Source organism: Ambystoma mexicanum, chromosome 3q (genome assembly GCF_040938575.1).
Source record: "Ambystoma mexicanum isolate Mex_15411 chromosome 3q, UKY_AmexF1_1, whole genome shotgun sequence".
NCBI lineage: Eukaryota > Metazoa > Chordata > Amphibia > Caudata > Ambystomatidae > Ambystoma > Ambystoma mexicanum.
The window spans coordinates 495,379,347-495,392,675 of record NC_090926.1 but is presented as its reverse complement, the minus strand read 5'-3'; the positions used below and the strand labels follow the sequence as shown (position 1 = coordinate 495,392,675).

Below are 13,329 nucleotides of genomic sequence, written 5' to 3'. Positions count from 1 at the left end.
CAACAAACTCTAGAGCTGCAGGAGCCAAGCCTTAAGGTTCAGCGACCCTGGGTCGTGATGCAAGATTGCACCTCCTCCTCTGCTAAGACAATCCGGAACTACCGGGCGCTTGAAAGGGGGTGCTGCCGACAGTCTGAGAAAGGCCAGATACCAAATGTGCCTCGACCACGACGGGGCGATGAGCATCATTCCTGCATTGGCACCATCAGAGTGTGTTGATGACACATAGCAGGAGAGGCAACAGAGGAAAAGCGTACAGAACAGGCCTTCGCACGGGAAGAAGAAAGTTTCCCTGAAGCTCCTTGGTAAGTGGAATCTGCTAGCTAACTTCTGGCATTTGGAGTTCGCCGCCGGCACAAACAGATCGTTCTGGAGCCTGCCGCACTTGAAGATGCGGTCCACCTGGTCCTGCCGTAGTTCCCACTCGTGGCAGGAGCACAACTCCTTGCCGAGGCAGTCTGCAATGGTATTGACTCCCGCTGGGTGAAGAGGAACATCTCCTGTGCATCGGCCCAGCGCCACAAGTCCTGCGCTTCCTTTGAGAACGCTGGGGATCGAGTGCCCCCGTTTCCTGATGTAGAACATTGTGGTGGTGTTGTCCGTGTAGATCCTCAGCACCTTGCCCTTCAGAGATGGAAGGAACAACTTCAGGGCCCAGAACACTGCCCGGAGCTCCAGGATGTTGATTAGGGATGTAACGGTATAACGGTATACCGTTAAAGATACCGTGAACCACTTAATTGAACAATAATAACCGTCAAACTGTTTATACCGGTATACCGTTTATACCGTTAACTGTGCTTTACAATCTGATTTGGAAAGGCTGCAGTAAGCAATTGCTGCGCAGTCTTGGTCTTGCACTGTTGGATGTGCCATCTGCCAAGTAGTTTCAGTTGGAGCAGTTTTTAATGCCATTCCATAAACCACACGTGTCTGACCAGGCACAAAATCAGTATGTTAGCAATAGGAAGAATACAGTGCCAAGAAGGAAAAAGGGTTTACTTTGGGTTGGTGGCTTTGGGCTTTATATATATTTATAATGGATAATGTTTGCTAAACATATGACAATGGGGGATTTCCCTGGTTCCATCATTGAATTTACATATAATAAGTCACACTGCGGAATTCACTCATCTCTGTGGTTATTCCCTGCTGCCATACCAAAGGGTAAGATGTCCATAATTACTGAACACCTTTTGGCCCGCAAGTAAACTAAAGGCTGTAACGTAAAGAGTGTGCGTGTGTATGCACACAAGCGTATACTACCATCAGCACCCATTGATCTGTGGCATACAGGTTATAAAGATGGCAACATGTTCATCTTCACCAGTAGCCAGTGGGGAGCTAAAAGCCTAAATGACCACTTAAGAAAAGCTCTCCAGTTTGCTTTACCAGTCGCAGCAGGCCCCCCCCTCCTCTCCACACGTGTGTTTGGTGGAAGCAAGAGGTGGCATTTCAGTGGAAAGTATATTGAAAAGCCCACTTCTGTTCCTGGGTGCATGGTTTTGTTTGTGATGATAAATCTGACAATATATGACCTTTTAGAAAATATTTGCTAAGATTGGTTAACTCCACCTGCTATACTGCGATAACCATGATATACCGTCATTTGGCAAGAAGGTTATCGTACCGCCATAAAACTAATACCGTGACACCCCTAATGTTGATATGGAGATCTTTCTTTTCCGGCAGCCACAGGTCTCTGGTGTGCAGACATCTGGTGTGGGCTCCCCAGCCTACCAGGGAAACGTCCGCGGTGACCGTCTCCTGGTATGGAGGGTTTTGAAACCCCGTGCCCCGGGCAATATTGGAGCGGACGCCCGACCACCTTATCGCCAGACCAAACTCCTCGTCAAGCGGGATCTTGACTGCGAAGCTTCTGGACACCTGTATCCAGCAAGGTTGCCTCTGTAACCTGCAGACCCGGATGAGGTAGATGCAGGACATGCCGAGCAACAACTTGATGGATTGCACCGTGGCAGTCTTCATCGACAACAGCCGCTGCACCTTCCCTTGAATGGCTGATACCCTCTCTTCCAAGGGTGACGCCAGGCAGGACACCGTATTGATTCTGGCTCCTAGGAACAGTGCGTTCTACAATGGTGTCCAGCAGGACTTTGGATAGTTGATGAAGAATCCCAGATCCGTCAGCTGCTAGACGGTCGCCTGTGTGTCTGACTGGCAACCCGGATGAGCCAGACGTCAAGGTATGGGTATACTTTGATACCCTGTAGACGCAGCTGGGCCAGTGCCAGGCACTTTGTGAACACTATGGGGGCCGACTTCAAGCTGAAAGGTAGGGTCTTGTACTGTGGTAGTGCTGTAAACTGCATTACGAAGCATATAAACTGTCAGTGTTTCCTTTGAATGGGCACATGGAAGTAGGCATCCTCCAGGTCCAGCGACATCAAGAAGTCTCCTTTTGCCAGCATGTGTTGCAACGGGACCATCCTAAATTTTTGGGACTCGAGGTATTTGTTCAGACGTCGTAGGTCTAGAATGGGCCTCCAGCCCCCATCATCTTTCTGACCAAAAAGTATCTGGAACCCCAGAGTCGCTGAGGTACTAGCTCTACCCTCTTTTTAGCAGCATGGCCCATACCTCCTCCAAGAGCTGCGGGATGTGTTTCAGCGCATGTCCTTGCGCGAGAGCACCCATCACTCATCTGTCGGTGGGGATTTTTTGTTCACTCGCTGACAAACCTAGTCAGCCAGCCACCCACTGGGGTGCACAGGTGGGGCCCCGATGTCCAAGTCGATTCAGGCTTGCTTTGGCACCGGTGTCCTGCCCTTCGGGCGACGCTGTCTTCGGGCGACGCTGTCCTCTGCCACCGTAGGCCTGGTAACAGCCTCTGTAGACTCCCTGAGTCATGGATTTGAAGGCTGACGGTACAATGAGGAGAAACCTTTGGAAGACCTGCTTGACTTTCCTCTGGAGGGGCAAACATAAGAGAAGTGCTGCTTGAGGGTACCCAGGGAACGGGCCGTTTCTGTATTAGCCATGATGGCCTGTAGGGACTCATCGACAACCTTCCCGAAAAGGTTATCTCCGTCGAAAGGCATGTCCAGCACCTTTGCTTGAACTACCTGCGGAAATTCGTGGCCTTCATCCAGCCTTGGCAATGAAGGCAGACCCCGTTCCCCATCTCCCAGAACCCTGGGTCTGCAATATGTCCAGCGCCACTGTGATGGTGTGATCCGACGCGACCTCCCCTTCCTGGAAGACAGCGATTGCCTCCATCTTCTTGTCGTTGGGGAGGAACTCGAAAATCGGACCCAGCTTGGGTGCTAGCCGCCTTGATGGACGCTGCAGTGTAAATCACCTTCCTTCCCATGGCGTCCTTTCCCTCTCTGTCCAGAGGGACTGAAGACTAGGAAGGGTTAGCCGACAGTTTCCTTGAGGCCGCCGAAATCACAGAATTCGGCTATGGCTGCGACCTCAGACACTTGGGTGTGGATTCCTGCACCAAGTACATTCGGCCTGAGCCTGTAAACGTTCTTCAAGAGGGCCAGGCCTTCCTCCCACACATCGTCCAGAAGGGGAACCGCCATAACTGTCTTCCTCTTGGCCCAACGCCTCTGGTTTCTTCGGGCATAAGCTGGAATAGCTCGGCAGCTCTGGCAATCATGGATTGGAGCGACCCAACTTCATCCGGTGGGAACGTCCTTGGCTGCGGAGACCAGCAGTTTGCTGCGAACATTTCATTGTTGTCGTCCGTATTTGTCGTGGCCGTATCCGTCCCAGTGTCTGGGTCTGCTGGGGGAGAGGGTACCAGACGCAGATGTAGAGGCTGAAATAGGGGTATCGGATGATACTTCCTCTTCTTCGCTGGTGGCTGATTGGGGTCCTGGGGGACCATTGGAATCACCCCCTATAGCATACTCTTCTGGAACTCTGACACCAAGGTGTGGAGGGTTGACAGGATGTCCAGAGACATCTCTCGGTTGAACTGGCATGATCAGAACACTAGGCCCTGCGCCGCCGTCCTCTTCCACGTCCTAGTGGACAGTTGTAAGGACTCCAGGTCCTCATCGTCCGTGGATGGAACTTCCATGGTTTGGGCCACGGCCTGGGATTGATCTGCTGCCTCCTTGCACCCCCCCCCCCCCTTTTTCCACCCAGAGGGGCTGGAACAGGGTTCTAAGATGGTATCCACTTGTTCCGGTGTGGCAGCAGACTTTGCCAAAGTCACAGTGTCAGTTTCATTCCTTCGGGGCAGGTATACCTTCTATGCTACAGGGGGTCCCTTCACAGAGTCAGCACCCTTAGTCCTCGTGAGAGCAGGCGCCACTAACTCCATCGTCGACGAAGTCGAATCCTGTGCCGACTGGGCCTTCTTGGACATTTCGGCATTCTCCTCCGTCCGCAAGCTTCGCAGGTGATTTCCTTCGAGGAGGTGGTCAATTGCCGGCTGGCAATGGAGGTGGAGGGTGAGGTCGATCCGCCTCCCTGTCCACCGTGGGACACACTTCCGCAGCAACCCTGGTGGCCCCGGACTTTCATTTCTTGGCCTTGTCTCGGGCCCCCACGGACGAGGCGCCCTCAAAGGACTTAAAAGACTGCTTCTCGGACTGGCCGGTGCTGGGTGAGGCATAACCCTGCTCGGAACAGGGGGCAGAAGCCCCGACGTTATGCCACCCCGCCCATCCTTTGTCATCTACTTGGAGAAATCAAGGCATATCTCGCACTCTTCTTCCTTGTGGTATGGATGCAGGCAGAAGAGGCACTGCAGGTGCTTGTCTGCAACAAACTCATTCTGTAGCCCGCACTTGGTGCAGGACTTGAAGAGGGATCTTCCCCCTCCTTCTCCGTCATGGTCGGAAGGCGCGAAATAGGCCGATGACCTTCTGGAATCTTTGACTATCTTTGCCCTTGAGGGGCACTGAAATTCACAGGCAATGGATCCCCGCTGTCAGCAGATGGAGAAAAGCGCGCACGCGCGCTTTCAGAAACAAAAATAGAACATTTTTCCCGTTGAAAACACAAAATAACAGAAGTAGCGAGGACTCCCAAAACTGAAGTGTGCAGTAAAAATCTGAAGATGGCTGCCAGAGAAGGGGCCTGTCGTTGGATGGGGGGGTATGACCCAGAGGACAGTGATTGGTTTAAAGGAGAAATAAAGTATGAAAGTGAAACTTTTTTTCTTTTACTGAGGATTCCCAGCCTGACGACAGGGAATAAATGAGCATGTGAATCCATGCCAGACCCCATGCTGGATAACCAAGGTGTACTATCTATTCACCAAGTGGGGTAGGTTGGGAGGGTGATGAGGAATCCGTAGGAGGAACATCCACCAGAAAGATCAGCTTTGCCCTCTGTCATAGATTCCAGCGATTATCTCTTTTTCAAAGTGTTCCAAGTGTAAAATGATATTCTGTTTCTATGGCTCTACTGGCCTACATATTAATGCTCAAGGAATATGCAGGGGTTACTTGTAAAAGGGCGGCACTGCCTTTTGGGGGCAATTTAAATTGATTGAGAGATGAAGGATGCAAGTTCTATTGCGTGCACACAGCTCACCGGGCCTTACGCCTCCATTTACTAGGCAGAGCCTTCACCAGACACTTAGGGGAAGAATTATAAAATGGCAACGCTAACGGATGTTAATATGGGTTTTGGCGCACATGAAAAAGTAAGCGATTCTTCATAGGAAACGTTATTATAACAAGTTTCATTAAGCTGTTGAAAGACTACAGGCAGTTTAAAGAGAAGACAAGGAGTGGCCATTCCTTTTACTGCCTCCTCTTGACACTGCTTTGCTGGTTCCATAGGAGCACCTTCAATGAGCCAGACAGCTGCCCCAGATTTGCGTTCCGTACCCCAGCTCAAGAAGAGCCTACCATCTTCGGAAAACTAGCAAAAAGTGAGGGTCCACCACAGTCCCTCTTACTTCAAAATGCTTTATTTCTCTTGCAGAGCCACCATGTACCAATGGAACACAGACAGTCCCCCTGACCACACACATTGCGAAGACCCAAGCTTTGAGTGCCAGTGGTGTGAAATAAACTAAGATACATAACCATAAAGTTCCCTGAACTCGGGTTGCCTTTTTAAAAAGGCCCCAGAGTGTTGTTCTGAAGCCAGATCCTAGTATCAGAACAAGTATCCAGTTCAGGCAATAAGAAGCTGGTACTTCTATTGTAGTGATTTATATGATAAATTGAATGATTGAGCCTTAAGTCATTCCAGGGAATGAACTGAGAAACATGGTACCTTACGGTCCCAGTTGACCTTAGTCTTTGTGGCTGACGCCAATAAGTAGGGCTGTGGTCTAGGAAAGCACTTCAAGACCACAAACTCTGCCCCACACCATATTTCTCTATGGCCCAGTAAAGCCAGCCTCCAGGGCAACCTAGTCAAAAACAGGAGTGACCTGAAAAATGAGTTTGAGCGCTGCAGTCCCCCACCATTTTATGGGCTCTGCCATCACCTAAATTATCTGATTGCCACCTGCGATCAGTTACTAGTGTTGTGTGGCTAACACCTCATCCCTAGTTCTTGTAGATCCAAGGAAATAAAGACCCTGCCACAGAGCTATATGCTTTAGAAATGGGTTTGTGGAGAGAAACCATGGGTTCATACAGAGGCTAAAACCTGTGGAGAGTGAGCATCTAAGAATAACAGCAGAACATAGGACTTGTATCTTTATTTTTTCATAAGTGCCCAAAGACTGCTGGACTGCATATCCTGGAACGGTGAGAGAACCTGCACTGATGCAAGCGGGTGTTTGAAGAAGAATGTAGATGCAAGGCCCTGTGTACAAGTAGGGACCCGCACAGGAAAATAACAGAACTTTAAAGACAATCGGGGCACCAGAAACAGTAAAGGTAATTGGTTTAGGGTATCTGGGGAAGTCAGAACCCAGGGAGACAAATTTAGGAATCGAAGTAGGCGCACATACAAACAGTGAGTGGCGAGGACTACGGCTTGAAGTAAAGATAACTACCAGGGTTTTTAAACCTTCTCTAATATGCAGAACTGAAACTACAAGGGCAACTATGATTGAGAGAAGACTTCGCCAATGAAGAAGCCCCAAATATACTGATTTCAGTGGCTCAAAAAGAAGGAAAACAAAAAACCTTGCGAGAGGCATATAAAAGGTTATCAAAATTAGGCAGGCTGTGTGGGAGTTGCAGTAGAGTTGCAAGAAGATCATTGGAGAGTGAAGTTGAAACAAAGGATGGCAGACCATTCAGACAAGACCGAGAAAGCCAAGGAGGAGTAGAAGGGGAATAAGGAGCTGCCAATGGGCAGGGTAGTCGTTAAGAGACCTGTAAAGAGTTCATTTGAAAATCTGTGAAGAAAGGAAGGTCCCAGGAGATGGGCCCCTTGCGGATCCCGTCAAAGGCTACAAGGCTTGCTATGATGAAGAACTGCTAAACTGAGAGTGGAAAGGGCACTATATACCCAGGAGTGAGATGGGGGAGGAGTGAGAAATGGTGGATAGTGAGAAAGGTACAATAAACTAATAAAGACAAGGCCACAATAACCTAACCCATAACAGGAAGTAGTGAACCAGGCACTATACCCCAGATCGTGAAGAAGTGAACCAGGCACTATCCTTATAATGTGGATTACAAAAAGCGAGCTGGGTACTATATCCTTTTGACAAGGCCTTGTGCCAAAGAAGAGTCTGGTGGTAAATGTCTGTGGCTGTAACCTACGGCAAGAATCAGCTAGGTTCTATGTCAAAGACTTATGTTTATAGAACCTGGGCAGGGCGCGGACAAGCATCTCCACAAAAAAACCAAACCCAGACACTTATTTGACTCAGCCTGACACTTGAGTTACCCTAATCCCAAGAAGGGAAATCCCAATGTGTTGTAGCTACACCCCTACTCCTCTAGGTTACAGGTCTGCAACTTTTGGTTCTCAAAATGTTTTGGACTACAACTGAAATCAGCCTTAGCCACTATACTTAATGGGAAGAGATCATGGAAGTTTTAGCCCAAAAGATCTAGAGAGTCACAGGATGAAAACCCCTGCACCAGGCGTTCAATCACATCAACCACTAAGTGGGCTAAGCAAAGCTTAAGGTTGTCCGTTTGCCTTGGTCTAGGAATGTAACCTCATCGCACAAGCAGAGGGCTAGGATAATCCTACAAGCAGTGAGACACAACTGGATAGGAATACACCCTATATAAAAATATGAATTACAACATTTACCAACCCAAGCTATCCAAAGCTTGGACATTACATTTACATGAGGCTGTTGATTGGAATCCTACACCGTCTGCAAACCAATTTTATTGATAAGCAATCTCTGGAAATAACTGACGCAGAATACAAATTGTCAAAGAAGCATCCTTGTTTCAAACATAACTTTGCCATCTCAATTCTTCAGCCAAAAGGCAAAACTCATACTATAGGTAACTATGTTCCGACTCATTTTACTGGTACGATTCAAAGTGCAGCAAGAATTCAGATAGCTTCAACTCAGATTTTTAACATTGAGCAATATTCATGCCTGTTCACTTACGGGCCTCAAATGATTGCGGGGCAAGTTGAAAGCATCAGCCATGGCGCACGCAATTTCATACTTGGTCATCTGCTCATTGCCAGACCAGTGGAATATTCCCTTTACTGAAGGATCCTGGGGAAAATGAACAGATGATCAGATGTACACAGTTATTGACATAACCAACACAATAAAGCTTGTTTATGAAACATCTCAAGAGACGTAAACACTGCTTTTGTATCTTGCTTTATGGCAAACTGGTTAGTCGGCGTAACCTTTCTCCCAAAAACCAGTTAGCAAAGTGGATGAAAGCCCTGGTCCTCTGGCTGGGCTGAAATAATGTTCTAAGTGGTCAAAAAGAAAAGACAATACACTGACAGAAGTAAAAGAAGGGCAGAAGAGACCTAGATTGAGCAATCGAAATTCAGATAGTGAGTAGAAAAGAAAGGTAAAGGGAAAAACACAGTCAAAAGTATACAAATCCCATTATCTAAAATGGCAGTTGTATTTGGTGCAGGTGTGGAAAAAAGGGTTTGAAATTGGCAGAAAAGGTTGGGAATTGTATGACTGTTCCAGTACCCCCTTGTTCTGGCTGTTGATACTGCATACCAATTACCTATGTCATTACGGTAATTGTTGATTGCTACTTACCGCTCGCTCGTCTATTTTATGTCAAGTACAAACCGCTCGCTCTTCTATTGTTATGTCAAGCACAAAAAAGTTGGGAAAAGTGAGAAACTAATTAAAAAAAACAAATGGGTAAATGGTGGTGTGAGGGGGGGCTATCCACAATTAAAATAAGAAAACAAAAACGTAGAAAGGGTCTTTGATAACTGCGACAATGAGATCAACGGAACAGATGAGTCGATGAGTGTGGGTAACACCTATAGGGTAGAGGGGTGTCACTTTATAAAGATTATAAGGACATTAATACAAAAAGCGACAATGGTTGTAGTGAAATGACAACTGCTCTGCAGAAGTACAGGGATGAGTAGTGGCTAAAGCACATTATCTGTCCCACAAGTCTACTAAACTAATAGTGATCCCAATCATAAAGGTGAAACAGGCGTGGCCCCACACCCTCCTTTAACGTTTAGGATAGCACAGGCAGAAGGCAGGATATACTCTTGAGGAGTTGTTTGAGCTGGTACAGAAGCAATCTAAACAAAAAAGTACTGTTCCAAAATAAAAGTCCAAACAAGGTTGTATGAAAATAGGATCTTTAAACTCACAAAAATTCATACCACAAAAAAAAAAGAACACACTACAGGCCCACTCCTCTAAGGGAAAACAGAGATGGCAGACTTTAAAGGGGCACTCTGTGTTGGTAGACAGCAGTGCTCAGACAAAGTTTTCAATACCTAAATGTCATTTGTATGTCAGATTTTTTTTTCTTAAAGACAATAAAACAAACAAAAAACATACGATCATACAACAGAGGCTATGCAGAAAAACGAGTAGCAGTAGCTCAACCACCAGATGCATTTAAAAAACACTTTCCTAGCGGAGTCCAGAATGTGACATGTAGACACAATCTTTGCAGAGCGGCAGGCGACAAGTGAAGCACAGGCTTCCCCATATGAAGATCTCACTTACACCAAGGAACAACGTGCACTCACTGCCTGTCACCCGATTACAACAATTCTTGACAAAAAGCCACAACATCCAAGGGTTAAACTTTGCTCCAATGATGGTCTGATATCGGCAAAGATTGTGAAAAGGTTCAGGAATTGCCCCCAATCAATCAGAACACCTTATTCCGATTCCAACGCTTTATTCCTGCGATAGAATTTCTGTTTCGGCTAAACCCTATCTTTTAATGTAGCAACCACCCGCGTTTGTGGGTCATACAGGGCTTGTAATAGCCTGCCAGTCCGAGCCTAGGTAAGCATGAGCAAAGCAAGAGCCTTGGAGAGGGCATAGCCATTACCGGCCCTGTATGCCCCCATGCAGGATGATTGCTATTCTTACCCCGGGGTGAGAATAGTTTTACTGATTTTTCATTTTTTAACAGGAGATGGGCTTTGCGTGTATTGCGCGAGCCCAATCACATAAAAAAAGAAGCAAGATGGCCGCCGCTACAGTAAACAGAAAAGGGACTTAACTAATGTGCAGGATGTCTTGGAGGAGGGGGGGGGAAGAGGAGGGTGCAGGAGGAGAGCCAGCAGTGAAGCTCAAGATGGCGACAATGGGTTTGGGTGGCTGGAAACGCAGGTGGTACACTATGTTCTTGGCCGCATTTGCGGCCACCCTATTGGCAGAGCACCCGTCTCCAGGTGTGAATATCCGATAGTGACACATGATATTCCAATTCCCAGTTTAGCCAACAAAAGCCAAAACTGAGAATTTATTTCAGTTTTTATCCTCATTTCCTGGATGTTTCCACAGTAAACCCAAGCATGCATCACACTCCTAGGAGCCATGTAATAGCAGCTCATTGATTTGGTCCACAACCTTCTTCCAGTATACTTTAATTAATGTACACTACCATACCATATGATAAAAACCAGCATAACTATTTCCATTCTAATGAAACAAATGCTTTGATCATGTCCATATCGGGTCTATAATGTGATATAACCATCAGATACTCCTGGATGTATTTCATCCCCCTACAAAGTCCCATTAGTCGGGCTGTACTAAATATTCTGGAGCAATTTTATATAGTCTAGTTGCTATAATCTTCCCTAAAATCTTTGTGTCAACATCAATCAAGGAAATGGGACGATAGTAATCACTATCTCAGTGATTACCATCGTCTCAGGTCGTCCTGATTCTCAGGTCTTCCTGAGATTTCAATAAGAAAAGGATTATTGCTTGCTGCACAGATTCAGGAAGAATCCCTGTCCTTAGGGCGTACTCAGATTAATTTCAAAATGGGTGATAAAATCTTCACAAAAGTCATGTCGAATGTTTTAATATTCTGCTCAGCTGACCGCAACGTCTCATGTAAGGATATCAATACCTCAACAGCTAGCAATGCAAGTATCGCTAATAGTAACTTTAATAGCCTCCCAAATCAGTCCCACATTCTCAATCAAATAAAAATTGCATTCCAAGGAGGAGGATATCTCCTATTGAAACGTGTTCTGGAAAGCCACATCGTGCAGGGTCTCTGCTCTCAATTTTCTGGTTGGAGTATCAGCCCCATGAGTTTCCCATTTCAGGGTGGTTAAGAGAGGGGAATGGTCCAAGAGTATCCTTCCTAAGCACTCCATACCAGAGAATAATTTGAAGTGTTTCCTCCCCACAAAAATATAAACCAGTCTTGACTAGGAGTTACGAGGATGAGAGTAAAAGGTGTTTCCCCTTCTCTCACCGAGACTTTCCCCCTCCACAATTCTACAAGGTATAAATCATTCATTAAAAAACAATGATCATCAACTCGGAATCCATTTAAAGAGGCATATTGTGCACAACCTTTCCAGTAACGGATCCAACAAGCAATTAAAGTCCCCTACCCAAACAAAATGTTTGGGTCTAAAACCCCTGGTTAATTCCAGTACTTCTGAGAAACAGGCATTTTATGGATTGGTTGCATACTAATACATTCAAGCAGATTTCCCTACCCTCTTACTGACCTAATCGTATCACCACTCTACACAGAGTCCTCCAGCTTCTTATCAATTTGTATGGGGACGTTTCCCGCTAGCCAAATAAGAACCCCCTTCCCTTGCATAGGCCGAATCGTAGGAGCTACGAATACAAAAATAAACCTTTTTGCAACACAACTTCTCCAAGTCTTGCTTTAAAAAGGTGAGGTTCCTGTAAAAGAGCCACCAGAATCCTGTTCCTTTTCAAGAAGCTTCCCATCTTTCAATGTTTCCTGTTGGTACCCCAAACCTCTTGCATTCCATGCAACAATCCTCAAGTTACTGTACCCTATCCCTCCATTTCAAAATAAAGTACTTGCACTTCAACTAACTATTCCAGTCCTTAATGTCAGATTGCCAAAAATATGTAACTCTCCATATCCTCATGTACACCAAGATCAGTTCTAAACCACTTCTTACAGATCCCCCCCACCCGCACACTTGATCCATACGAACAATTATGAAACATTAAAAACGAAAAACGCTCATGAATACCTGTATTCTCGGTCCACAAAAAAGGATTTACAGCACAGAGGGTCCTACCCTCCAAGAAAGGCAATAGGATCGTGGACCAGAGGGGAAAAAAATCCAGGATACGCAACCTCCTGCACTCACATATGTCAGTGTAATGTTCTGGGATGAAGCACAGGATACTACCCCGGACACAAAATTCCAATAACGCCACCCACCCTCCCCCATTTACAGAATGGGTACCTACCGCCTATATGACTTGAATAAAACAGCAACACATTTCGAAACAAGGGGAGCAGTGGGGGGAGTCAGCGTGACTCCATAAGATTGTTTCCCGTCAAGCTAGAAGCCATTGCACACATCTAATTAATTTCAACACTTACTCCTGAAAAGATATAACCACCAAAATCTGTCAACCGCAGTTAATAACTAATCCCTGCACCGGGACACCAATCATGTCTCAACTACCTTGTTTCGTCCCATCGGTGAAACATCCAGCCGAGAGCCAACAACCTCAACAGTAGCTACCCAGCTCATCTCCAACAATGTCAAAATGTCAATCATATTTCCAACACATAGGTCTCCCAGAAGTCTTTAGGCTGATGCTTTGGGCATAATGTCCACTGTGGCATGCAGATTGACTCTTGCCTCATTCTCCATAATTCTACTTTTCCAGCCAGTCCCATGGGTTCTTTGCTTTTTCAAAAGAGAATGATTTGCCATCCCGCAGTATCTTCAATTCCGCCAGGAAAAACGTTTCGACAACCTCTTCATAATCATATCAAAGAATTTCCCCAGTTTCTGAAT

At 46.4% G+C, this 13,329-nt stretch overlaps 1 protein-coding gene across 2 annotated transcripts in view; it reads right to left on the bottom strand.

The window, feature by feature from the left end:
• The window catches only part of MAT2B (methionine adenosyltransferase 2 non-catalytic beta subunit), a 503,503-nt gene that overhangs the window by 59,243 nt on the left and 430,931 nt on the right, over positions 1 to 13,329 (bottom strand). For both annotated transcript variants that reach the window (XM_069654286.1, XM_069654287.1), the window contains exon 6: positions 8,480 to 8,593. In XM_069654286.1, coding sequence (XP_069510387.1) covers positions 8,480 to 8,593 — 114 coding nt within the window. The remainder of the gene's footprint in view (positions 1 to 8,479; positions 8,594 to 13,329) is intronic.